Source organism: Mastomys coucha, unplaced genomic scaffold (genome assembly GCF_008632895.1).
Source record: "Mastomys coucha isolate ucsf_1 unplaced genomic scaffold, UCSF_Mcou_1 pScaffold23, whole genome shotgun sequence".
In the NCBI taxonomy this organism is placed as follows: Eukaryota; Metazoa; Chordata; class Mammalia; order Rodentia; family Muridae; genus Mastomys; species Mastomys coucha.
The window spans coordinates 113,423,804-113,451,326 of NW_022196906.1; the positions used below are offsets into that span (position 1 = coordinate 113,423,804).

Below are 27,523 nucleotides of genomic sequence, written 5' to 3' on the forward strand. Positions count from 1 at the left end.
CCATCCATCCATCCATCCACCCACCCACTCACCCACCCATTCATCCATCCTTCATTCCATCCATCTATCTATCCATCCATCTATCTATCCATCCATCTATCTATCACACGTTGCTTTATGATCTAGGCATGGGAGTTGAACTCAGGTCTTCATGTTTATAGCAAGCACTTTGCTGACTGAACCATCTCCCTACTCCCCCCACCTCCCACTGCATCCCACCCTTTGAACACCATCTCTCCAGCTAGCCTGAGCACCTACGAGGGGACACCCCTAGCCTGCCTTGAGTCCTAGCCATGGCTGGATGGGCCTAAAGACTTGCCTGCTACCCACAAGCGAAGCCTGGGTGTGAGACACCCAGCTTTGATGGCCTCCTGGTTCTCTCTCCAGAGGCATAGTGAGTCCATACCTGGGTCGTTGAGGTAGTCATCCAGAGAGTTCCAGACAAGGCCGTCAGCCTCCACAGAACCGTTGGTACCGTTGAGCTCAGTAAAGTTACGCACACACTTGTGCCTCAGGTTGCCCATGAAGAGCTGCAGGCCAATGAGGGCAAAGACACTGAGGCAGAAGACGGTAAGGACCATGACATCAGCCAGCTTTTTCACAGACTGGATCAGCGCTCCCACGATTGTCTTCAGGCCTGGGGAAGTGAGACGGAGCACAGGGTGACCCACAGCTAGTCTGCTCTATGATCCTCTGGATGGAGGCTGGGCCCGGGGAAGGGCACTGGGCCTCCCCAGGTCCTGCACTGACTGGGCTGTGGATAGGGATGGCAACCACAATGCACAGATATAGTGAAGGAGGCTTCCTGGGCCTTTAAGACCAGCGGTCTTAAGACCAGTGACTGCCAAGGGCAAAGAGCCCAGCCCAGCTTTGTGTTTTCAGAGGAGATCAGAACTCTTCACTCTCTACCAGCCCAGCATAGGAAGATATAGATAGAGTGGATGAAAAATGTCTTAAGGTCCCACCGTGGCTGCTACGTTCTAAAGTGCACCAGTCTGGCCTTTTGAACATAGGCCACGACAGAGGAGGCTGAGGCCCAGACCCACTTTAAGTCAGTGCAAAGGGGCCTCAGTTTGGTCTGGAAATGGGAGCGACACAGCTGGTCCTGGTGGGAGGTCTTCCTGCTGCTCTACCGCTGGGGCCAGCTGTCTTGTCTACTGTGGGTTTCAATCGTTGGAATGAAGCTAAGGAAGCCAGGGTCTGTGCTTGGGATGTGGCTGGTTAGTGTAAAGGGCAGACATGGGGCTCAGGGGGTGGGGGGAAGGTTTGGCAGGGTTAGGTGATGTCCTAAGAGTGTAGAACCATCTTTGGGGAAGGCTACAGGCAGGGACCAGGTTGAACTATACACCCCTCTGCCTCATTTGCTGATCCTTGGAGCCCTCCCCACCCCTCCCATTCTCCCAAAGCGGAGTGGCTGTGATCTGTTAGTTGCATGGTTCAACTCCTTGCAGAAGCCAGCACCATACAGCGGAGTGACAGAGAAGCATGTGTGCACACATCCCATCTGACCCTCAGCTACTGTCCTAGGGCAAGTGCGAGCAGAGCATCAGAGGCAAGGGGCTTGCTGCCAGCAGCAGGGCCCCCAGCCCCAGCCCCCAAGCGGCCAGATCTCAGGTTAAGCCCCATCCATCCATTGTCCAGCCCATTAATGTGTTAGGAGCACCTGTGACTATTATGTCCTCGGGCCAGAGACAGGGAAGCAGTGACGGATGGACAAGAGAGAAGCGCACGGCCCCCTCACAATGATACCATCATTGCTGCCTGCCAAGGGCTCTGGCACTTGGGACTCCATGGAAATCATCCTGGCACATGTTGGCAACTGCCCAGTGGGTGGGAGTCGGGTAGAGAGCCAGCCACGTGTCCGTCACAGTTCAGAACTCTGAGCACCTACTGGGAGACACGTGTGTGGTGCCGGGCCTCTAGCTTGGGGAGTGATGTATTTCAGGGGGACACGACAGGGATATGGCTGGAGCTTGGATGCCCACATCAGACTGTACCACACCAGCCAAGCTTAAGGATCTTTGACCCAAAATAGTCTCACCAGGGCTGGCAAAGCAATCCTGCTCGGGCCTGTGGAGACAGCAGCAAAGGTCACCCACCCATTAAAATCTTCCCTCATAACAAAGAGAGAGAGAGAGAGATCACTTATGTCAAGAATGGGTTTAGACAAGCTGCAGGTGTTTGGAATCTGCCCCCTCTGGCTTCGGCCCTGGGGACTCCTGCAGGCAACACTCCATTAGATGCAAACACCACTTTCTAAATCCACTCTGAGGCCTCTCTTAGCTGCTGGTGACCTCGAAAGGATTGTTAATGCCCCTTTACCTTGTGTCTTTTAGGGAATCGGACTCAGGGGTCTTGGGTACCTTAAGCAAACCTTTTATACCTGTCTACATCTCAGTTCTTTTATGAATTTAAAACATTTGAGACAAGATTCTTGTTTGGCCTCGAACCACTCGGTAGCTCAGGCAGGCTACATCTCCTGTCAGCCTCCCAGGCATCAGAAACTGCAGACTCCCTTCAGACTCCCCTCAGCTGGTGACATCTGCTTCATGGGAGTTACTGAGGGGTCACCCCATCATGGCAGGAATCTGGGACACTAGTGTGGCACACTGGGAAGACATGGCCTCGCGGTGGACATACTAAGCAGGTTCTGAGGAGAGATATTTTGAGATTTAGTCTAAATACAGAATGGTCAGGAGGAGTTATGCTTATGAAATTAACCTGTGGCCCAGGGTCTCTGGCTCCTGATGCCCTAAGGTTAGCAACAGGCCTGGAAGCCACCAGCATTCCCCTCTAGGAGTAGAGGCTATTGTTGGTCCAGGGAGTTCTTCAGCTCTGGGGCAGCTCCATGTGTAGAGAGGCAATCTGGTGTCTCCCTCTACTGCTCTACACCTTACATTCTGAGACAGGGTCCCGTATGGAACCTGATATTCACCATTTTCTGCTAGACTGGCTAGCTAGTGAGTTCCCCAAGATCCTCCTATCTCTGCCTCTCCAGTGTGAGATCACAGGCACATGCCACCATGACCAGCTTTTTAAATGTGGCTTCTGGGGATCTAAAGTCAGGCCCTCAAGGTGGAGCTATAAGTACACTCCCCACTGAGCCACACCCTGCTCCCCGGCCCTCTAGCCACCTTCTTAAGTAACTTGCCCATTCTGAGGGCTCTGTACTCACAGGGGCTCCTAGGTTCTGGTCCCTGCTCCTCCAGAACAAGTGCATAAAATAGATGGAGTCTAAGCTCATGCTAACCTGGAGAGGGTGAGGTAAAGAGGGGGTGGGGTGAGAGGCTCTACGGGCCAGGGTGAGTGGTGCCCCTTTTAGCACCAAACTGCACACAGATGGGCTTCTGGGTACTTTCCTGTGTGGACCAGTGAAATGGTTACTGCTGAGGCTAAGGTTTCCAGGGTACAGTTGCCAACATCTGTCACGGAGGATTTCTTCCCGAGGCTACCATGCATGGTTTGCTAAACCTCTACTGCGCCATGCAGCGAGGGCTGGAAGACGCCAAGGCCCGATGATGCCTGTCAACAGACGACGCTTTGCGTCTCGGGATCAGGGCTGAGGCCTGCACGAGTCACCATATGGGACACGAGGCTGGGCTCTGGCACTGTCACAAGACTGCTGGGGGTGTGCTGGGTTCTCTCAAACACCACCTTTTTGTTTTCCTGACCAGCATTGGTTGCTTCCTGTAATTCGAGCTCCAGATTCTTACTAGGAAAGCAGCTGAGTTCAGGTTGGAGAAAGAACTGAGCATTTTGGGGAAGCATTGGGGACCAGTTTTGTCTTGCCGTGGGTTGGTCTGAATGCCCGGTGTCTAAGAGTGGGCTTGGCTGGGTCCAGAACCCATTCTGAGGTTCCAGGGAGAAGGATCCTCCCACTACCTCCCAGCTCTGGCAAAGGTGTTCTGGTGACAGGCACATCTAAAGGGCCTTCTGGGAGACAGCTCTGCCTCCCAGGTGGCTGGAAAGGCCCAGGCGTGTCCCTCCAGCCTCGGCCTTTAACCTGATTTTTTCACCTGAAATGACCGATATAGTTTTCAGGGCGCGGAGGACTCGGAAGGTGCGTAAGGCTGAGACATTGCCCAGGTCCACAAATTCAGTTGTGTACCTGTAACAAGGGAGATTCACACACGACACAATGACAGCACACCAACAGGAGACACACGGTCAGAGGAGGAGAGGGCGGGAAACAGAGAGAGAGTCACTTGTGGCTGAGGTCGGAAGGCAAACCTGGCCTTACCTGGGATTACTGAAATCGTTTTCAGAGCTCTCAGGACTCTGAAAGTTCGAAGAGCCGACAAATTGCCTAGCTTTATATTTTCTGATACATACCTGTGGGACCAAACCACAGTTACCGCAAGTTACAAAGCGGAGGTGCCCACCCCTACCCCTCTCCCTTTTCCCGGCAGTGTGCCTACCCCCACCCCTCCCTTCTGGTCCCATTGTGTGGTGAGGTGGCAGACTTGGGCCCTCCCCTGGCCTTCCTCCTGACCCATCACCCTCTCAACACCTGATCTTAGCCTAGCAGCTTTAAGGGTGTGCACAGCAAGCTCCCGGATGGCTTTCTCAGGGATGATCCCAAGGTCAACGGGTGCTAGGAGGCGGCGACTCTGGGGACTGAACATAAAACTCCAAGACTAGGTCTGAGGCTGGGGACACATCAGTGTGGAGAGGGAAATGGCTCCAGGAGGCAATGTGGGAAGTATGTGGGCTTCCGGTCTTCCTAGGATTTCTCCGTGTCTTCCAACACTGTGTACTTGACTGACTCCGAAGCATTGGCTGAGGCCGCTGGATGTCTGGGAACTGCTCACTTGCTCTTCCTTACCACAGCTCTCTCTGTGCAGAATGATCATAGGCTATGATCTCACAAGAGACGGCGTGAGAATTCGTGGGGAAAATCGGTCCCGAGATGGAGGAGGTTTTAGAAGAAGGTAGGGAGGTTGTTCTATGGCTGTCCTGCATTGGTCTGAGGGAGGCTTGGCAGAGACGAGCGGCTATGAGATTCCCATCTTGAACTTGGACAGCGGTCCATCTCTGATGTCTACGGGCATAGAAGGAGAAGGCAGCTGTCTGGAGAAGGGGCAGGGATGTGCTCAAGTAGAATGTGAGGCCATGCATGCACTGGGCAGGCCACATGACCACAAAGTATTGGAGAGACAAATGCACAGTACGTGACCAAGGCCATTGGGACAGTGGCAGATGACCTGTGATATTTAACCAGAGGCCTCACATGCAGGACATCTGACATTTAGCTGAAGGAATCCGATGTTTAACAAAGGATGTCGAACTCGGGGTGTCTGATGTTTAACCAAGTGTGTCTGGCCCAGATGTCTGGGTGGTGTCAGGCCAGGCCATCAGTCCTGCATAGTTTGGTCCACCCAACAGTCCAGACCCACAGAGAACATCATGATTCACACTGCTCAGGACGTCTGAAGTCCTCCAAGGACTGTTACTGTCTCCAGGTAAGGCTGTCAAAGGACGCCATGTCCTGGGACCATCGGGGCCAGCTTCGCCTGGCTGTCTTCCCTCTTGGGGTCCATCCACTGTCACAGGGTCCTGTGGATGTGTCTGTTCCCCTCTTAGGCATGGGTTATTCCCAATGTCTTCCTTCTCTGGCCCACCAAGGCCTTTCCGTGGCTTCCTTTCCACCCCCCAGATGTGTCTCTGTTTACACATTCTGGTGCAGCAAGCGGATCCATCATCCACTGAGGAGCAGAAATCGCCTCCCTTGTTCTGGCTCACAGACGATGGCTAATTTGATGCAAGCTCTTCCAGCATTAGAGTTCCTCTCCTCTCCTGGTTGACCCACACCCCAGACCTCTGTCCCCATCCCGTTCCTGGTCACTGTCTTGATCGCCACAGGACTATACGGTTGAGCCTGAAATATTGCTGACACCGCTGTTTCACGGAAGACTCGGCTCAGATGTCCGAGGAACCAACCGATCCCCATCGCTGGACTCCTGGTGTGGCCTGTGATGCCTGTCCCTCCCCCTTCCCTCAGTGCTCTCAAGATGGCTCCAGGAGCACAAGATACAGGAAAGAGAGGGAACTGACCATCTTGCTTTCCTCTCATACCCCTGAAAGCCTGGTTTGTCTGCTGGTGTCTCAGGGAAGACCTGCCTGACCCACCTACCCTGCCTTCAAAGCTCTGAGCAGATGGTCCTGCCTCTTCAGCTGTGAGTGCTGAGTGCAAAGGAGCCAGGATCCCAGGAGACAAGGACAGGCTGGTGACAGCAGAGGGGACCCACAACTATGCCCCTGGTAGGCTTGCCACCACCATGTGGATGGAAATGAAACTTAAGTGCTGGTGGGATTTGGCTGGAAGTCCAGCCAGGGGTGGGAGGAAGTCTGGAAGGAGGAGCCAGAGCTGAGTGACAGGCAGCCTGGGACCATGGTAGCACAAGACAAGGTGGCTACCTAGATAGAACTTGGCTATTCCTACCAAGGAACACCAGGCCTCCTAAGGTCTCTTTTGGGGGGCAGTGGGAGCAAATGTGGCAGAACAAAGGAGACCCTATCATGGCAGAGAGCTGTCCTCAGAGGTGACATGGATAGACAGGGTAAGGGGTGGGCAAACTGCCCCACAAGCCAATCAACCTCTTAGCTGGCCAAAGAGCTGGCTGGTGGTAGGCAAGTGGGGTAAGATCATGGGCCTGCCATGAAAGAGCAGAGGGTGGTGGGTGAGAGGCCTACACTGTCTCACCAGCCCCATCTGGCAGCTGCCGAACTTCAAGGACTGGCACATGCTGGCTTTCCCCCTGCCCGGCCCTTATCCTGAGACAACAGAACCCATGCTGTTAGCTCCTGTGGTGACCACCCCCTCCTCTGTGCCCTCCCTCCTTTCCCTCTGGGTTTGGTTTCCATAACAACTCCAGAAGGTGGGAGGCTGTGTTAGCTGGCAGGTAATGCCCAGTTTGGGGTATGGGTAGTCTCTGGCCTGTGACCTGAGCCTGGCAGGTTCCCAGCACCCCTTGCACCAGTTTCTAAACTGGGTGGGGTGTGAGAGGGAAGTCTGTCCAGAGGTGGAGGTGCAGCTGGGGCGGAGGTGGGACACTGGCATTCAGTCCCAGCACAGCTGCCGACGCTGTCATTATGGGCAGGTCAGTTCTCTCTGAGCCTCAGTTTCCCCAAAGGTAAAAGGGAAGGTTGGATGGTCAGTTTCACTTCATTCGACTTTGCCCAGCCTGAGACTCCCTGGATTATCCTGGGGACCCATTTCTCTATAAGAGAACATTTCTTAGTGGTGGGTGGGTAGCTAACTGGCTTTCACCAGGCAGAGTGGACATCAATCAACGCTGAGGGGAAGGTCTGACCGGGGGCAGAAAGCTAGCAATACAGCAGTCCATTCTGTCCTGGCCATTTCTGTGGAAGCTCCGCATTGCAGTGACTATCCAAGAATGGCGTCTGGCTCCTCTGCCATGCCTGTTCTCGGCACAGGTGTGGCTGGGCTCATCAGGAAGAGGCACATTGCATTTTCTTTGTGCTTGAGAGTAGGAGTGGATGCCATGGAGTCCACTGGAGGATGGGGACAGGGCCCTGTAGCAGCATGAGGCCACAGAGGGCGCTCTCTCTATGCACCAGGTCCTGGTGAAGGCTTTCTCCTGACAACAGGAGCATCTCCATGGCAACTTTCTGTAGGTCCAGGATGCAGAAGACAGGTGAGGCCCAGACAGATGCTGGCTGCTCTCTTGCCTGAAGCTCTTCATGGTGGGTAGATCACTGCTTACCCCTGCAGCCTGCAGAGACCCCAGAGCCAGAGCCCAGCCTGCCGCTGCACTCAAACGCCCAGCCAGTGTGGCCTCAGTCCCTGGCAAGTTCTCCCTCTCGTCTCCCCACTCCATTCTCCCTGATGATCCTGCTTCTTATTTCACGGAGAAAATAGAGGCAATCAGAAGAGAAATTCCCCCTTCGCTCTTCATCAGCTCTGTCAGCCTACCTCCGCCTCCAGCCAGAACTCTTGCCTTCCCTGAGCTGAAGGTCAGTTCTTCACCTCCATGCCCGGAGCCCCACTCAGTCAGGAAATTCGAGGGCTTTGTTCCTGTGATTCCCCCAGCCCCCTCCTGCCTTCATCAGAGGTCCCCTCTCTTCAGGATCATTTCCATTAGTCTCTCTTCTTTGAAAGGCCTTCCTTGACCCTCATTTCCCTCCGGCCACCTTGCCATTTTCTGTCTCGTTTCACAGGAACTCTAAGAACTAAATACCTGTATTTCACAACTCCTCCCCCCACCCAGACCCTCTCTACCGGGATGTAGAGCCTCCCACTCCATTGTGACCCCTTGGCAGGAGCACCAGTGGCCACCCAAAGTCTAACGAGCCATTGGCTGTCATTGCACTTGCCCGCTTCCTCCTGAACAGTCTTTCTTGCTGGTTTCTGGGTACCAATCTCCTGGGTGTCTTCCTTGCTTGCTGGCCAATTCTCTCTGATCTTTGTGTGCCAGGCCCTTCCTTTCTTATTTTATGTGTATGGGTATTTTGCTTGTGTGCCTGGTGCCCACAAAGGCCAGAGGTCAGATTTCCTGGAACCGGAGTTATAGACAGTTGTGAGCCACTATCTGTGTGTGGTAACTGGACCTAGGTCTTGTGAAAGAACGGCCAGTGCCCTTAACCACTAAGCCATCTCACCAATCCTCTGCTCCCTAAAAGAGAGTACTTATTTTCTGTATATGTGTGTGCCCAGGTGTGTGAATGTGTGCCACGTGTGTGCAGTGCTGGTGGACACCAGGAGAGGGCATCAGGTCCCCTGGAACTAGAACTGCAGGTGGTTGTAAGCCACTCAAAATGGGTGCTGGGAATTGAACCCAGGTCCTCTCTTTGAAGAGCAGAAAGTGCTCTTAACAACTGAATACCCTGTTACTTGACCTCAGGATGTTGGCATGTCCCATAGACGTGTTGTGCCATGCTCAGTCCTGGCTTTTCTTATCTGGCTTTCAGTGTCTTCACTTTGGTGCCTCCACCTTGGGTCACTTGCCCACACTCCTGCTGTATCTCACCCTTCCATCCTTCCATAGCTCTCTACTTCTGATTCCCTTCCTCCTCTGAGCCTCCCCCCACAAACGGTACTGCCATCCGCATGACCATGGGTTCCAAGCAAAACCTGGCAGTCATCTTCAGAATACCCAGCACTGACTAGGGTTCCTCTGCTCTGCTCAGATGCTGCACTCCTCTCCCTCCCTCCGTCTCTGCCTCTCTGCCCCCCCCTCTCTCTCCCCTTCCCTCCCTTCCTCTCTTCCTCTCTCTCTCCATCTCTCTCTCTCTCTCTCTCTCTCTCTCTCTCTCTCTCTCTCTCTCTCCAACTCCCTCCCTCTCTCCCACCTCTCTCCCTCCCTCCCTCTCTTGGCTTTGACAGTAGACCATTAGCTCCTGTCTGTCTCTACACATCTTATCTCCAGTCTGTGGTCCACACAGTGGCTCCATCATCTCGCAGCTTAGCCAGCTCTCCCTCTCCCCTTAGCAGTTCTCATCCCTCCTGGCTCTGACATGACCTCTGTGGACAGACACTATGGTCTACCCCCAGCTATCGCTCTTCAAGTTCCTGTCTTATCGTTATTTCCTTGGCTCACTCAGCTCCACCCAGGTGTGTGTCTGCAGTTCAGGTAGGTGGTGTATTGTCTCTGAGCCTGCTTCTCTGTCTGGAAAACGGGAGGCCTGGAATCAGTTTGCAAACACCTAGAAACAGCTTTGGATAGACTATCCATCCACCACGTTCTCCATCCAGCCTGAAGGTGTCCCAAGAGCATCCCGAGAGCCCAGCTCCCCTCTCAGCTCCCCTTCCTCTAGAGCATAGCTCAGGTACATCCAAGAATCCAAGAAAGCAGGAACTGAACTAAGCCTCTGTCTCACCAGGGAGGCCAGGACTTGCACAGGCATGGACTACAACTCCTAGCATGCTCTTTGTAGAGGTGCAGGACTCAGTCTAGAACATACTGGGTCCTCTCTTGAAGAAAGGGTATGCTAGGTCAGCTCTTGACCAGAACTTCAGTACAACAGCCCTGCCTTAGTCAGTTGTCTCAACAGAGACAGGTACCTGGTTCCTGACATCCGGTGCAGGAGCACCTCAACTCCTAACACTCTGCAAGTGTCCCTAGGAAAGGAATTAAAGCTGGAGCTGGGCCTACAGCAAGCCTCGGGGCGTGATCACTTTGTGGTGGGTTCCTGAGTGTCCTGATCCAGGTGCGAGCTTTCTTGCTTGTAAAATGTGACTAAGGGATACGTCTATCCTGTAGCCCAGAGGCCCCATGCAGATGCTCATGGCCCAGGCTCGACAGAAAATTGTGAACTTGGTGAAAATATCAAGATTGTGTGGATTAGGGCATGTACTTCATAGATGATCGTGTCATCTTGCAATGTCAAAAGGCCGGGCGTGGCTGGCTTGCCTCTAGCATACCTCCTCGGCTAGGGCAAGCACCCTGTGAGCTGGGTCAGTGGCTTTTAAGAAATGCCAGACAGGAGCTCTCCTGGCACAAGCTCTAGGGGAAGCTGGCTGCTTCCCCAGGCTTCTCTACTGAAGGCTCACTATTAATTACCTTGGATGCCAGGTCATCGGTCTCTGGGATTTGGGGCTGGATTTCTTGGTGGATAGCACAGGGGCAGCCAAAGCAGAATCAATCCACCTCACTCCACTCCATCTCCTGAGATCAGGTCTTGTTAAACCAGGCTCACCTCACATATGCTTACTATGAAGCCCAGGTTGGCCTCAAAGTCAATCTTTCAGGCTCAGCCTCCCAAATGCCTGAAGCAGACTCTTGGCTTGACCTTAGCCCAAACACCAAGACGTAGCTACTGATATCAACGATGTCCCTTTCACATAGATACTGATATCAACAATGTCCCTTTCACATAGATACGGATATCAACGATGCCCCTTTCACATAGGGCTATCGTGGTCCCTAGATGAGCCAGAATGCTCAAGCACTGTGTCCCTGGCGGGCTGCCTCTCCTTGCTAGAATGAGCTGTAAGTCTACCCTGTGTTCACCTTGCCACACACACAGCAAGGCAGGCACTCCTTTGTGGCATACTGCGGCTTATGTGAACTACAGCAGGGAAACCTGGAGAACCCGGGACACGGGGCACAAAAACCCTGCCTCAACCCAACCCTGCATAGCTAGTGTGATGCGCCCTGGTGTGAGGAGCTGGGTACTTACGCCATGACGATCACACTGAAGTCCAGCCAGTTCCACGGGTCCCGAAGGAAGGTGAATGCATGCAGGCAGAAGCCCCGAGCGAGGATCTTGACCAGAGACTCAAAGGTGTAGATGGCAGTGAAGGTGTACCTGAGGAGGAGAGGCCATCAGAGGCCGTCAGGGGAACTGGAGCCTACAGACTGGGTTCATAAGCTTTCCCACCTGGTGTGAACCCTGGGCAGCTCCTCACACCAGAGCCATCACAGTGGCCTGTGCCATGTGATAAAGCTTTAATAGGGTGCTGCCGGTCTGTGCCAAACATCTAGCTAACAACTCCACCTGCCCCTTTGCCTTACAGAGAGACTGTCACGTGTCTGGGGGACTCTTCACTTTCACCCCGGCTGGAAGAGCCCTATGTATCCCTCACTCCAGCTCTGGGGAGTATGACCCCTGGCATATGGTGACTACCGAGTCTACACAGCGGAACACCATGGATAGGGAGAGTCACTGATCATTAGTCATGCTGGTGGGTTCTCGGCCACTAGCAATGGGGACCAGGGACACCCTCAGGCACGTAGGACCAGGGTTCTAGCTGCCTATCCTGGGCTAGAGGGAGTGCAGGTCTTCTAGTGTGTAAGGCTGGTAGATCCTTTCTGCCTACAGCAGCCCAAGGAATCCAAAATGGCCGTGTCCTGGGGCTGGCCCCCGGGAAGGGCAGTAACGCAGGCTTCAGAGCAGCCAGGCACAGCCATGGCAACACCAGCCCTGGCCCTCTTCCCAAGCCACTCTTATAGGAGAGGCAGCTGAACCTTCCAGAGGCTTTCATAAACCGGGAGCTGAGTGTGGTAAGGGCCCACCAAGTCTGTTTAGACCCTGGAGGAATTAGACATTTCCTCAGGAAGGGAAGACTCAGAGACAGGGGTCTAAAACCTCAAAGAGTTGTAGGAGGCAGGACTCGGGTGGGGGCCAAGGCAACTGTGTAGTCCAGAGCAGGGAGGTGGCCGCCATTGCCTTCCTGCTGCTGCTGTGCTCCCAGCTGCCTCTCAGGTCAGCCTGGGCTCCAGCCCTCAGTCTTCCCATCTGGTGACAGGGCTGTGCAGATCCCGGGTTAGCAGAGATAATGCTTCCTAATCTTGTGACAGTGCCTGGCATGACCCTCTTTAGGGGCTGGCAGGATTCCCCCATAGACAGTGTGCAGAGCTTCCACTTCTGAGGCCACCAACTTAGAACAAGCATAAAGCGTGAGAATGGTAGGCGGGCAGAAGCTGAGCAAAGGCCACCCTCCTGGGCGGGACTCCAGGTCTGGGCGGAGCCTCCGTCTCTGGCAACTCCAGGGCCCGCGGGTGGCATGGGAGAGAAAGGGAGGGATAGGGCAGGAGGAGAGGCCCCCGGAGATACTCACTCAACATATTTGGTCCAAGGCGGAGGGTCATGCTGGGCCATGAACACACAGTTGGTCAGGATGGTGCACATGATGAGCATGCTGAAGAGCGTGATGCTGTAGTTAAGGAAGCCGTGGGAGGGGCTGACGACAACCCACACAGAGGATCCACAGAGGAAGCCGTGGGAGGGGCTGACGACAAACCCACACAGAGGGTCCTCAGAGGAAGCCATTGGAGGGGCTGACGACAACCCACACAGAGGAAGCCGTGGGAGGGGCTGACGACAACCCACACAGAGGATCCACAGAGGAAGCTGTGGGAGGGGCTTACCCACAAATCCCTCAGAAGGCTATGGGGGGAGCCACAAGAAACTAAGAGAAAACTCTACCCATAAAGCCACAGAAGGGATCTCCCTCTGAAAGCTACGGAAGAGGCTGCAGGAGACCATAGAGGTCCCATCCACAAATCTACAGAGAGGCCAAAGAAAGCTGTGGGAGGGACCACACAAGTCAACGGGAGGAGGTCAGCTGAGCCACCATAGCCGCCAAGGGGATGGGCCTGATGTCACTGCCAGGCAAATGTTGCCAGATCAGTGAACCGGTGCTGCGAGTCCTTAGCATCAAGGCCTCCCTACCGAGCAAGTAGTCCATTCTCTGTGTCCTCTAGGCACCACATCTCCTGCAGGGATCTCTGGGGGACCCAGTGTGGGGTGAAGGGACACCCCAAACCCTAGGGTTGACTTCTGCCCGCAGTGCAAAGCACACCTGGCAGTGAGCTGCCATGCTGGAGGGGGGCATTTCCGGTGTGCTTCTGGCCTCGACACCTGCCTCTTACCTTAGTCCCATGCCTTGCACTCCTGGCTTTTCAAAATCCCCTCATCAGGAAGGTCCCAGCCCCTACCCCCCCCACCCCCCGAAGACCACCTCGACTCATTGGCTGTTGTAGCACCACACCCCCAGAGGCCAGCCATCCCCCTTTTAGCCTGTGGCTTCTCATTGAATGTCAACCCATCTGTTTGCTTGCCAGAAAGGGGACTCTGCAAACACTACCCCTGTGTCCTGGGTATCTCTATGGCATCCCCGGTATCAGCTACCCCACCATCCCCAACTCCAGCTGTGGGGTCCCGGGTATCAGCTAACCAGCTAACCCACCATCCCAACTCCAGCTGTGGGGTCCCGGGTATCAGCTAACCCACCCCCAACTCCAGCTGTGGGGTCCCAGCTAACCCACCATCCCCAACTCCAGCTGTGGGGTCCCAGCTAACCCACCATCCCCAACTCCAGCTGTGTCTTAGCTGTTGCTTCAGCTGGACAAAGCTCTGACCGACTTCCTTCACTCTGTCCTTGGCTTCTGTAAGATGAGGAAGGATCAGACCCCGGCTCTCCTAGGGACTGGGGGCCCCAGGGACCTGGCTGTATTCACAGATTTCCCCTCCCCACCCCAGAGAGAGGCTGCACTGACCACTCCCTGTGGCTGCCTCCAGGCTGTGGGACACCACAGCCCACCCTCAGCCCTGAGCACGTGGCTGCCAAAGGTGACTCCCCAGGGCAGCCCAGATCTCAGGGTCTCCTTCTTCCTCTGTAAACAGTTCCATGCTCCTGAGCCCAGGCTGTCCCTTACTGTTGCATGCTTGGGTTGTGTGTGAATCGAGTCTGGCCAGGTGAATATGCATCCTACCTCCAGGCTCCTAGATAGCCCAGTTAATTAGAAAAGCAGCCTCATTTATAATTAATTCCCTAGTTTCTCATAAAAAGAGAGAGAGGTGATCAGGCTGTTTCATCAACTCACGGCTGGCCTACAGGACTGCCCAGCCAGAGGGGGCATGGCTACAGGCCCTGGGGTCCTTACTTAATATGCCATGCTGCAGGGTCCTGGTTAGCTTTAATTGCCAACTTAACACAGCCAAGCCATGAAAGGAAAGCCTCAACGGCGGGACTACCAAGACCAGACTGGCCTGTGGCACGCCTGTGGAGGACTGTCTTGATGGATTAGTGACGTACGAGGGCCCAGCCCACTGTGGGCGGCACCATCCCATGGGCAGACGCTGGTCCCAGGTCATGTAAGAAAGCTCACTAAGTGAGAGCTTGTGTGCAAACCAGTAAGTGGCACCGCACCTCCCCCCACCCCCAGGCTCTTAAGTTCCTGCCATGACTTCCCTCAGTCAGGACCATAACGCATAAGCTCAAACAAACCCTTCCCCCCACCCCCTATGCTGTATTTGGTCAGTGTTTTATCACAGCAACAGAAATCAAACTAGAACAGTCACTATGCCAGGCCTACCATCCTGTCTGTCTTCTAGGGCTCAGACACTGATCGAAGGATCCCATCCCTATCCCCGATGCCTTTCCATAGCCAGGCTCTGGGATGAAACTTCTCTCAGTGGCTGAACAGGTTACGAGGCCCTCAGCCAGCGTTCTCCACTTGCACGGACCCACAGCTGAACTGTAGAAGACCTTAAGAAAAATTTTGAAGTATGTACAGGACAGTGCCCATAGCAAATACCTGCTGAGCCCCTCCTAGGAGCCCAGCTCTGCACATCAGCCAGCCTGACTCCCTTAATAACCCTAAGAGGTTCGAGTTTTGCCCCCATCTGAAGAGATAAGAAAATGGATGCACAAGTCGGTCCAGTTGAAGGTCGCCGCATCAGGCAGGATGCTTGCCCGAAGATGCTGGCTGCTGAACCCCTGGTAGCCAGCGCTGTGCGCTTGAACAGCAAGTGTGATGTAGCACTGCAGATGTGGTAAGCACCGTTTCCCTGGATTATCCAGCTGCAGTCATCACGGGGTCGGGAGGGTATGAGGCTCTTGCTCTCATGGTCACTGCTCTCTTTCAGACAGTGCATGAGCTCAGGAGTGTGAGACTGTACCGCAGAAAGAGGACAAACCTAGAAACACACCTCACCCCAGAGGCTCCAGAAAGGAGCGGAGCCCTGCAGACACCTTGATTTCCGCCCAGCGCGAGCCTCCCGCGCTCTAAAATGATAGGTGTGCACTCTGAGAAGCGAGCTGCCTGGTTCCCCAAGGGACAGCACCAATGGAGGATGGAGCTGGCCTGGGCCCCATGGGTACCCTTCTGGGTTCAGGAGACCCTCTGGAGCAGTCTCTCTACAGAAGGGACTCAGCTACCCTCTGGTCCACTCTCCTGTCTCTGGAATGGAGGATGACATCATGTTAGTTACAGCACCTTGACCCTCCCTTGACAACAAGCATGCTGTTCCTTACCAGCCATGGTACTGGATGGAGAGTGCCACACAGGAAGGGCAAGAAAATGGTGTCGTCTTGTATATGCATGTATGTGTGAAGGTACACGTGCACATGTATACATGGTGTGTGTAGACCACAGGACGATCTTGGGCGTCATTCCTCAGGAACTTCCACCTTTGCTTTTGGAGGAAGGGTCTCAGTGGCCTGGAGCTTGCCGAGTCGATCAGGCTGACCAAGAGCTCCAGGGATCTCTGTCTCTACCTCCCTAGTGCTGAGACTGCAGCTGTGTGCCACCATGCCCGGCCTATTCACATGGATTCTGGGATAATCTCTGGTCCGGTCCCCATGCTTGCAAGGCAAGTACTTGACGGACTGAGCCACCTCTGCAGCCTTTATGTATCTTTTAAAGAGCAAACGTCAGCCAGGCTGTGGTGGCGCACGCCTTTAATCTCAGCACTTGGGAGGCAGAGGCAGGTGGATTTCTGAGTTCAAGGCCAGCCTGGTCCACAGAGTGAGTTTCAGGATAGCCAGGGCTACACAGAGAAACCCTGTCTTAAAAAAAAAAAAGAGCGAACATTACCAGGTCATGGATGCATGACAGCAGGGCCCTGTCCTTGACACACAACAAAATGGGACATTGTGCCTCTAGTGGGGCTGGGCAGGAAGGCTCCGTGGAGGAGGCATATAAGACTGTTCCAGCAACCAGTCAGCCCAGACATCTTCTTCTATGTTCTATAGAAGGCCCAGACACAGCCTTCTATGTTAAAACCAGGATTTTTCTACTCTGGGTGGATGGATCACTGACAACTCCAGAGAGTAGCTGTACAGGCGGCGATGTGGATACACATAAGGATGCAGCTAGAGAGATGAGTACAAACCTGATCAGTAAGATGAGCGAGTTCTGGGACACTGTCTAGGTTTCCCAGGTCTGGAGATGAGCTGGGGTGAACTAAGCTCATGTCCTTCTGTCTGTCTGGCACCTCAGAAGCTTCACCTGACTTCCTTAGCTTTAGGGATTGCACTGACACACTAGTCTTTGTGTATGACGAGAAATATCTCTCCCCACCTAGTCCAAGCCCCTGACTTTCAGACCCCGTCCCTAAATACTCCAAGACCCCAAAGAGCCCAGCAAGGGCCAGTACCAGACTTAGGGGTCATCTGAACTCCCAGCCAGGACACATCTGTTCGTGCTGCTTGCTAGTTTCAGACCAATATCAAGCTGGTCCTTTGTGTGGGCAGAGGCTAAGACCAGTTCTATAGCCATGTGCACAGCAGAACATCTTCAACCCTGCCGTGTCATTGTCCCAAACACCCACTCCCAGATTCACAATTAAAATGCCACCAGAGACTGCATGTGCAACCACGGAGACTGCATGTGCAACCACGGAGACTGTGTGTGCAACCACGGAGACTGTGTGTGTAACCATGGAGACTGTGTGTGCAAATTCGGAGACTGTGTGTGCAACCACGGAGACTGCCTGTGTAACCACGGAGACTGCCTGACAACTGGGCAACTAAGTCTCCCAAAGAGAAGGGAATTAAACATGGGTGGGTACTGTCATTGTTTCTGCTGTTCAATGAACATGTACACACACACACACTCACACACTCACACACACACACAGTACACACACACACTCACACTCACACACACACATAGTACAGACACAGACACAGACTGTACATACACACTGTACACACACACTGTACACATACACGCACTCACACTCACACACACTGTACACACACAGACACACACTCACAACACTCACACACACACACTCACACATACACTCACACACACTGTACACACACACTCACACACACTGTACATACACACACACACTCACTCACACACAGACACACACATACACTCACACACTGTACACACACACTTACACACACTGTACATATATACACTCTCACACACACTCACACACTCACACACAGACACACACACACACACTCACACACACACTGTACACACACACTGTACACATACACACACATTCACACACACACTTAGTTTGATTGCCCATTTAAATCTGGTAGAGAAGCGTAGGAGGATTCTGTGAACAGCTCCTGGGCACATACACACACACACTGTACACACACACACTCACACACACACTGTACACTCACACACACACTCACACACACTGTGCACACACACTCACACACACACTGTACATACACACTCACACACACACACTGTACACACACATACTCACACACACACTCACACACACACTTAGTTTGATTGCCCATTTGAATCTGGTAGAGAAGCGTGGGAGGGTTTTGTGAACAGCTCCTGGGCACCGAAGAAGACAAACGGATTCTTGGCACTAGGGCTCTGAATGTGACTGCACGGGAATTCAGAGTTCCCTTAGTTTCTTTTATTTAATCGTGGCAGGAACACATTCTGCAGAATTATGACAAAAATACATAGGAACAAATCAATTCTACATGCCCGTATTTACTTTTCCAGCCATTTCCTAGGGACATACCACAAGCTCAGGACAAAGACCAGAGCAGTGGTGGCACTTGCATGTCACACCAGGAGCCTAAATTGTCACAGGAGACCAGGATGCATTCTTGCCCCTCTTTAAATTTCTTTGCTCAGCCTACAAAGACTATCAAACACAACTCTGCACATGTGGAGACTTAGTGGGTATTTGAATGGATGTGGGAGTTTAAACACAGTGAAACTTTACCATTGAAAACATGAGTCCAGACTTTCCGCTGAACCAGGCACATTGACCCACGACCCCTGGTACTCCAGACGTGGAGGCTGGGGGATGCTCTGAGTTCTGGGTCAAGCTGGGATCGAGAGTACAGCCCTCAGAAAAAAGCTAAAAGCCTAGCAGAGCTGCTCTGTGCTGCGGGGAGTGGCACTCACACCTCTAGTCCCAGCAGCTGGAAGGCAGGTGGATGTTCACAAATTTGAGACAGCCTGGTCTACCTAACAAGTCCCTGGCTCAAAAAGAACTGTACTGTGGTAGCTAATGGGCACAGGCTCAGCCCAGTTTGGGGGCTGATGGAATCCTCTAGAAATAGGTAGCAGTGATGATTGAGCAGCCTTAGAATTATTACACTTAAGAAAATCATGGAATCACATACTTTAAAATGAGTTGTATGGGCTGGAGAGATGGCTCAGAAATTAAAAGTGAACAGTGTCCTTGCAAAGAACTTGTGTTGACACTGGGGAGCAGGCAACCATCTGTAACTGCAGCTCCACGAGGATCTGACATCCACAAGAACTTAGCCCCTTATAGCAGACACACATGCGCACACACGCGCGTGCACACACACACACACTCTCACACACACATACTCTCTCTCACACACACAATAACACACACTCTCACATACATATTCACAACACACATATATACATATTCACATACATATGCACACTCACACACATGCATTCTCACATACACTCTCTCACACATACAATCACACACACTCTCACACACATATTCACAACACACACATATACATTTTCACACACATACGCACACTCACACACACATGCATTCTCACAACACTCTCTCACACACACAATCACACACTCTCACACACATATTCACAACACACACATATACATATTCACACATATATGCACACTCACACACATACACACTCACACATACTCACACAATCACAACATACACACTCACACATACATACTCACAATCACAACAGTCTCTCACACCCATACACTCACACACACACATACATACAATCAAATCACACACACTTTCACACACATACTCACAACACATACACATATACATACACATACACTCATACACACATTCATATAATCACACTCACTCTCACACACATACTCACAACATACATACACAACACACAAACATACACTATCACATACAGACTCACACACACTCACATATACATACACATGCTCACACACACAATCACACATACTGTCTCACGCACACTCATATACACATACAACACTGACTCACATACACACACACAAACACAAAGAGAGCGAGGAACTGAGAGATGGGAATAGAAATGGAGAATTTAAAAAGTAATAAAAGCAATGCTCGTGAATTAGCATGTGTGGCACACGACATCCTTCCAGGAGTCGGCGGCGGACGGCTTGCAGATGCCTGGCTCTTCAGCTAGAGTCTGCTCTAGAAAGCCCCGAGTTTTAACTCAACTTCCTGGGTGGCACAGAGGAGACCCTTACATCCTGAAAGGTGGAACGACTAAATGCAGGTTCCCAGGTAGGGCCTAGGGTTCTGCCGTTTCTACAAAATCCCAGCGATACTGGAAGGCCCGGTGCTGCATCACACTGAGGAGGCTGGGGGCACTGGGACTGGGTGGGCTTCCAAAGACTACAAACCTAAGCCCCTTCGTCCACTAGGTGGCGCTGTCGGGGGCTATCAGCCCAGCCCCAGGTAAAGGAGTGCGGCAGAGCCACGGAGCCTAGGGTAGGGCCTCACAGGCCTGATCACTTCCCTGGGGTGGCTGCCCTGGGGGAGGCAGGCAGGCAGCTCGGGGCCCTCGAGGCTGGTCTTACCAGACAGGGCCAGAAACTCATAGCCTCGGAGCTACGCCTCAGTGCACCTCGGGCTGAGCTGAGGACCACCCCCCTCCCGCCCCCATGTCCCACTGTCTTCCTCATCCACGTGCTTCCCAGCTCTCATCTGCCTAGCGAGTCACAGCCAGTGCCTGGGGAGAGTCAAGGGACCCGGCTGCATCTCCAGAGATTTCTGTGGTTGCCAAACAGCACCGGGTTGGTTAGATACCTGGAGAAGCAGCCCCGGATGAGGCTGGAGGATGCTTTCAGGGTGGCCACACCCCTGTGGCGGGTTGGAGAACAGCTCGGAGCACTAAGGAAACTGGTTCCCTCCTGCCTCAACTCTATTCCTTCTACAAATCTGTGACCACACTCTGGAGGGAATGACCACTTCGTAGCAGACTCGTCACTCTTAGGGGGCTCTCTGCCGGGGAAACGCCCATTCAGAGTCGGGCTGGAGGTGGCTGGGAAGGGCTGCCGGAGCTCTATCCAGCCCGTCAGCAATACCCACAACTAGTACATACCATCGTTTGCAGCTCAGCAACATGACAGAGATGAAAGGTGGCACTTCTGGCCCCGGGGCTGGCTCAGTGGGTTAGGGTGCTTGCTGCCAAGTCTGATGACCTGAGTTCGATCCCCTGACCCAGATCATGGAAAGAAGACTTCTGCCTCCTGACCTCCACATACACACCATGATCTGTATACGCTTCCCCCAACCACACAAGTAAATGGATAAATAAGTACATAAAATAATACAAAATTTAAAACAACAGAAAGCCAAAATCAACTAACCAAAGGACAATGGGCATGTCCTACAAGCATGCCCTCATCTAGGTCACCAGTGGCTATGGTGGCACTGGTTTCCAGGTCTCCACCATAAGGTGTGTATGCCTCTGCCTTTGTGGACTGCACCGACCCTCTCTGTGACTCCATCTTCTGATCCCTTCTCTGATATCCAGAGGTGACTGGGCCAGCGAGTTGGCTCAGGGGCAAAATTACTTGCTGTCAAGCCTGACCACCCTGGAACCCACACGGTCACAGGCGACAACTGAGTCCCACAGCTTGCCCTTTGACCCCCACACTCCCCATGCACATAAAAACACAGTAAGTACGAATGTATCTTAAAAATGAGATCCAGAGAAGGTGGCCCCCTTCAGGTGCTGCCTGAACTAGGACCCCGAGGCTGGCTTGGTGCCGCTTCTCCCTCTGCTCCATTCCAACAGCTCTGTCAGCAGGCACGAAGCATTTTTAGGCCGCAGTTTATGTAATTGGACGCTAACCAGAGTTCTTTGAGAAGCTCTCAAACTGCAAACATTTGTCAACACCTAGTTCAGAAGCAAGCGCTGCCCACATGAGAAAAAAAAAAAAAAAAAAACCTAGAGACCTTAGAAAAATCCCAAGGAGGGGGCTGGAGAGATGACTCAGCGGGTAAGAGCACTGACTGCTCTTCTGAAGGTCCTGAGTTCAAATCCCAGCAACAACATGGTGGCTCACAACCATCCATAATGAGATCTGATGCTCTCTTCTGGTATATCTGAAGACAATGACAGTGTACTTAGATATAATAATAAATAAATCTTAAAAAAAAAAAATCCCAAGGAATGGCTTTTCCTAGGCTTGAGACTCTGCAAGGGCCAGCCAGGAGTAGAGGGCTCAGGGTGGTGGTGGGTGGAGACATTTGGAGCCATCAGAGACAGGGGAATGCTGGGAAGTCATTTCCTCTGAACCCCAGCTCCTCGGCTTCAAGGGTATTTTTCCTCCTGAAGAAGTGGAGGAGATATGAGGGGTTCTCAGACTTCCCTACACCCCAACAACCCTTAGGGATCGTGTTAAAATGCTGGCGCCGACTCAGCGTGTCTAGGGTGGCAGTCAGGGCTCTATGTTTCTGACCGTCCACTGGTGATTTCTAACTATGCTGCTTGTCCCAGGCGGAGTGAGAGGACCCAGGCACCACCCTGGCCTGAGCTCAGCACCTGTGTGTACCCCAGGACAGAGGCAACCATAAAGGATGAAGAGCGAAGGATATGAGTGTACCAGGATCTTCACAGCTGCTCTGCGCACCGGGTGGAAGGGGCTGAGGACGTACAAGGCATTGGTGGCGCTGAACCGGAAGATGGTTTTACCCTTATTCAGCACGATGAAGGTCTGTGGACAGAGGGAACTGTTGTTAGTTAGGTCTGGAGCTGGCCATCACCTAGGAGCCCTGAAGCCATGGCTGCAGGGTGAGGAGGGAATGAAGGAGGAAGGACTTCCCTTCACCTTGGACACCCACTCCTGGGCCATGAGTGAAGAGCGGGAAGGTGGAGTCTGGGTGATGTCAGGTGGGTTTAGATTTAGTTCAGTCTTAGAATTACCCTCTCAACAGGGGACCTTTCAACCGAGCATGGTGGCACATGCCTATAACGCCAGCCCCTGGGAGGCGGAGGCAAGAACACTCCCCAGGTCCGTGCCAGCTGCCTCCACAGCAGACGCCTGTAAGGCCCAGGGAGGCCTCCTCCCTCCCCCTCTCCCACCCTGCACAGAACTGTAACAGAGAGTCCTGCTCACAGCTGGGTCAGCAGAGACTTATGGGTGAGGAAGGAAAGCGAAAGAGCCGTCCATGTCCATGCTTGCCTAAGGTCAAAGGTCAGCCTCCAAATCGCACTCATGGCCTGGACTTTGAGGACCTCCCTTCGTTTCTAGAAGATATGCCTGTCTGGCATAATGGGGCAGGGGAACTGTGAGACCTCGAGGCTGCAGAGTGGAAGCTGGAGCCAAAGGGAGCCAGCCCACCAGGGGCATGGTGGCCGCAGGCTCTGAGATCACTCATCCTCATGGGCCGAAGGGATGGGACAAAGTCCTATTTAACCTTGGCTGGTAGGCCATAGTGAGCATGAGTGGATAGATCAGAACTAGGAGTTCCATGGGGTGCCAGCCTGTGAGACCTCAGGTGGTGTAGCCAGGGATGGCAAGGGAGACAGGATGGAACCCAGGGCACTCACCAGACATCAAGCATTCCCAGATACATAGAGACAAAAAAAGATGGTGTCCTTGGCGACCTGTGCTGGGTTGGGGGTGAGGCCTGGCGACCTGTGCTGGGTTGGGGGTGGCCTGTAAGGGCAGCCTGGGCTCTGTCCTTAGGGTCACCTGCCCTGCTCACTACTGGTCTCATCTGAGTCCTGCCTAGTCCTTTCTGTTCCCCTTGGTAACCTAGACTCATCCTCAGCCGTGTCCCTAACCCTAATCCTAATTCCATCAGCTCTGAGCAAGCAAGACCTGAGCCTTCCCACTCACTCCCACAGCTCACACTCACATCTCACTCTAACCCTACTCCAGTCACTTGAACCAAGAAGTTCTGAATCCTCAGCCTAGGAGCAGGGCTCAGATAGGCTCTCCTGCTGTTTGTCTGTGTAGATGGAGTGTGTGTGTGTTTGTGTGTGTGTGTGTGTGTGTGTGTGTGTGTGTGTGTATGTGTGTGTTCCTCAGGGCTCAGGTCAGCTCTCCTGTCTGTGTAGATAGAGTGTGTGTGTCCCTCAGGGCCCAGGTCAGCTCTCCTGCTGTCTGTGTAGATGGAGTGTGCGTGCGTGCGTGTGCGTGTGTGTGTGTGTGTGTGTGTGTGTGTCCCTTTGCACCCATAGCTGATCACACGTGCACCTATGCATATGCACACACACACAGAAGTGCACACTCAGGCTCTTAGTCTCCAAAACACTGTTTCTAACCATCGTGACAGACAGACAGACAGACACATGCTACACAGGTCCCCACACTGACTGTACTTATCTTTCCAGTCCCTCTGGTGTTGCTCTGTGCTAGCATGGAGCTGGCCACTCTGGTCTCTGGTGCCTAGCCTTCCTGGAAAGGCCTTCCTCTAGATCCCAGCCTGTCCTCCTGCCACAACCCCCACAATCAGGCCCACGAGTGGACAGTTGTGTGGGCAGCTTGTTCCTCTGTAGGAGACCTGCATGTCTGTCGCATCATTTGGTGCAGGGAAGGGTCTCTTGTAGAAACAACACAACGCTCTCCTCCCGCTCTCCAGGCAACAACAGCAGCCCAGCACAAGGCTCCCCACACTCCATGCCTTAGCAGCCATGGCCTGTTCATCCCCTCAGCCTTGCCATGACCTCTGTGGTCCAGGGAAGGCCATAAGGCTCAGGAGACCGCTACTGTGGCTCAGCTCGAGCCAGCTGGCTCTGAGGACGATGCCTGGCTAATTCTCTGAGCGGCTAGAGGGACAGGAGGCGCACATGCTGCCTTTAGTTAGGAGGGGGGCCACGCAGGGCTTCATTCCAAGTGCCCACGCGTCTGGGGACTGGAAGGAATTCCCAGAGGCATATACCAGAGAACTACAAAACAAGGCGACATCTCAGTGGTCCTCCCATCCCCCAGTTAGGGGCCCAAACGGTATGATTTATGTCTTTACCCCAGAACTCCAAAATAAAGGTGACTGGAATATAGATTGATCGTGAATCACCCCCTCCCTCCCCCAGAGCCCAGGGGAGCTGGCCCCACACAGAACTCCACATGAGCAAAGCTCCATCTGTCTGCTGCCTTCCTAGGAGCTACCTAAAAGGATGAGAGGGTGCTGAGGGGGTGGCAGTCACCTTCTGGGTACTATAGAAAGGGTCCAGGTCTTCCAGGGGCTCCCCGATGAGCTCTCGGGGTGGGTTGCCATAGAGATCTGGCAGCTTTTTGGAGGCCTGTAGGTCCAGCTGGGGCCGGGGAGCCTCCTCCTCTGGCAGGCCCTCGCGGCTCTCCTGTGAGGTGGCCGAACCACGGGCTTGTTTTTCAGCCATGCGCTTCTCGATGGCCGCCAGTGACTCCCGGGTGAACCTACGGAAGCTGCTGGTGCCCCGAGGTAACAGGAAGTTTGCCATCTTCTCATCCTGCTTCTGGAGGCACAGGCTCTCCTCAGGCTGCTGGAAGACAAAGACAGGGTGTGATAGGGTGCCATGGCCAGAGGGCACGGTAGTCAGCCAGCCCGGCTGGGGCAGGAAAACCATACAGCTTGTTCCTCCCGACCCCCGTTGCAATCACTGTACAGGCGTACAAGACTGACCGCAGCTGGGGTGAACAATGATGCTCTCCTCCACTGAGGTGTGTGTGTGTGTGTGTGTGTGAGGAGGGCCAGCGACGTGGAAACATCAGTGATCAAGAGAAAGTGCGCCCTCAGGACGGGGTTACCCTGCCCACCCCACACCAAAATAAAGACACCTCAGCTGACCCCCCTTTAAGACAGTTCCACCACAACTGGCTCCCTGGCCTCCATAGGGCAGGGATGGGAAGAGATGTCATTCATTTTAGCCCAGACCCTGACAGAAGGACCTTTCCCTAATAAAAGGTGAAGCATATATATGTCAGGATTTGGCCCTGCACAGGACAGGGTCCTACCCCTCCTCTCCAGGGAGCACTCCCAGCCTGAGTGGTGTCCAGTGCCCCCCCCCCAATTCCCATGCCCTCACACAAGAGGTGCAAATCAAACCTGAGGCATAGGAGGCAGCAACTGGAGGCAGCGTTTGCCCCCAAGGGATGTAGGGTTTTCAGCAACTGCCAAACAGGAACATAAGAGTTGGCATCCAGATGTTGGCATGTGGTGTGTCCAACTGTGCAGACCCTGTTGAGGATCTCATAGGAATCCCCTGGGTGCAGCGCCGTCCCTAGCCAGACTGATTCTAAAGACGGGAAACGTGACAGGCGGGTCTCTGGCTCATCACACTGTCCCCTCTTCTCCCATAAAAGGGGACAGCAGCACCGGAAGGCAGTGACCACTGGTGAAGAGGACTTCCAACAGGCACATGTGTGTGACGTGACGTCAAACAGGGAGAATGTGGCCCCTGGTGGCCTCAAAAGACTCAGAACCTGGTGCAAACACACTCTGTCTATGACAGCAAGGCAGAAGAATGCATTTCTGTCGGGCTCACCAAAACAGGATGTGGCCAGAGGGCTCCTGACTATGACACCAAGCCAGGAGGCTGCTAATTACCACATCAAACCCTGGAACGGCTGGGCACCGGCTCAACAGGGCAGACTGGACACCTGCTGGAGCCGTCTGCCAGGGACACACTCCCTTCCTGTCAGCCAAGGGCTTCGCCCTGAGCTTACTCCATGGAGCATGTCATCAATGACCCATAAGCTGCTGTGGCACCCATGCCAGCACATGGTCAACAGGGACCCCGACGCGGGGTGCCCGAGCAACACAGATGGCAGGTAAAGAATGAGCAAACACGCAGCCTTAACCGCTCCAGGGCTACCGCGCCGGTTCAGCCCGCACTGCCAAGCCTGACCACCTGAGTTCAATCCTTGGATCCCCACAAGGTTGGTGGAAGCAGAGAACTGACTCCTGTGGTTGATTTGACCTCCACGTTTGTTGCAGCGATAAGTGCACACACATGAGGCGGGCGGGTGGGTGGGGGAGAACACGTGAGAATGGAAATGAATGACAAAGCACGGAGAGGGCACCTCTAGGGACAGGGAAGATGGCTCAGGTGGTACAGTGTTGAAAGTGCCTGCCTGTGATTCTATTGCGGGGAAACAGAGGCAGGAAGATCCCTGGGGTCTGCTCGCTGGGCCATGATCCTAGCCCCAGGTCCTACGAGAAATCCTGGCTCAGAAAACAAGTCGGACAGCTCCCGAGGAATGGTGCTGCTGCAAGTTGACCTTCGGCCTCCACATGGCTGGCACATGAGAGTCTCTGCACTGGGACACACACACAGACATGAGCATACAGTGTGTATGGTGTGTGTGTGTGTGTTGTATGTGTCTATGGTGCACATGGTATATGAGAGTGTATGATGTGTGTGTGGTATACATATATATATATACACATATGTATATGTATATGTGTGTGTGTATATAAGGTATATGAGTGTATATGGTGTATTATGATGTGTGTGCATGTGTATGGGTGTGCATTCTGGTGTGTGTGGTTTGTGTGTGCATGTTTGATGTGTGTGTGTACTTGGTGTGTGAGTGTGTATGATGTGTGTGTATATGGTGTGTGTGGTATGTGTGTATGGTGTATGTGTGTGTATATGGTATGTGACTGTGTATGGTGTGTGTGTATGATGGGTGTGCATGTGTATGGGTGTGCATGCTGGTGTAGTTTGTATGTATGTGTGGTGTGTGTGCATGTACATGGTGTGTGTGTGTCTCTGTGTATGGTGCATGTGCATGGTGTGTGTGTGTCTATGGTTTGCATGTGTGTGTGCATGCGCATGGTGTGTGTGTGTGTCTATGGTTTGCATGTGTGTGTGCATGTGCATGGTGTGTGTGTGTGTCTA

The 27,523-nt window shown here is 53.3% G+C and overlaps 1 protein-coding gene across 1 annotated transcript in view; it reads right to left on the reverse strand.

Annotated features, from left to right (window-relative positions):
* Positions 1-27,523, reverse strand: part of Scn5a (sodium voltage-gated channel alpha subunit 5) — a 101,687-nt gene that overhangs the window by 57,591 nt on the left and 16,573 nt on the right. Inside the window, exons 2-7 of the mRNA XM_031343503.1 lie at positions 24,848-25,162; positions 22,291-22,409; positions 12,524-12,613; positions 11,143-11,271; positions 4,017-4,108; positions 407-637 (exon numbers count right to left, since the gene is read on the reverse strand). Of these exons, the coding sequence (XP_031199363.1) occupies positions 407-637; positions 4,017-4,108; positions 11,143-11,271; positions 12,524-12,613; positions 22,291-22,409; positions 24,848-25,120 (934 nt within the window). The 5' untranslated portion in view covers positions 25,121-25,162. The remainder of the gene's footprint in view (positions 1-406; positions 638-4,016; positions 4,109-11,142; positions 11,272-12,523; positions 12,614-22,290; positions 22,410-24,847; positions 25,163-27,523) is intronic.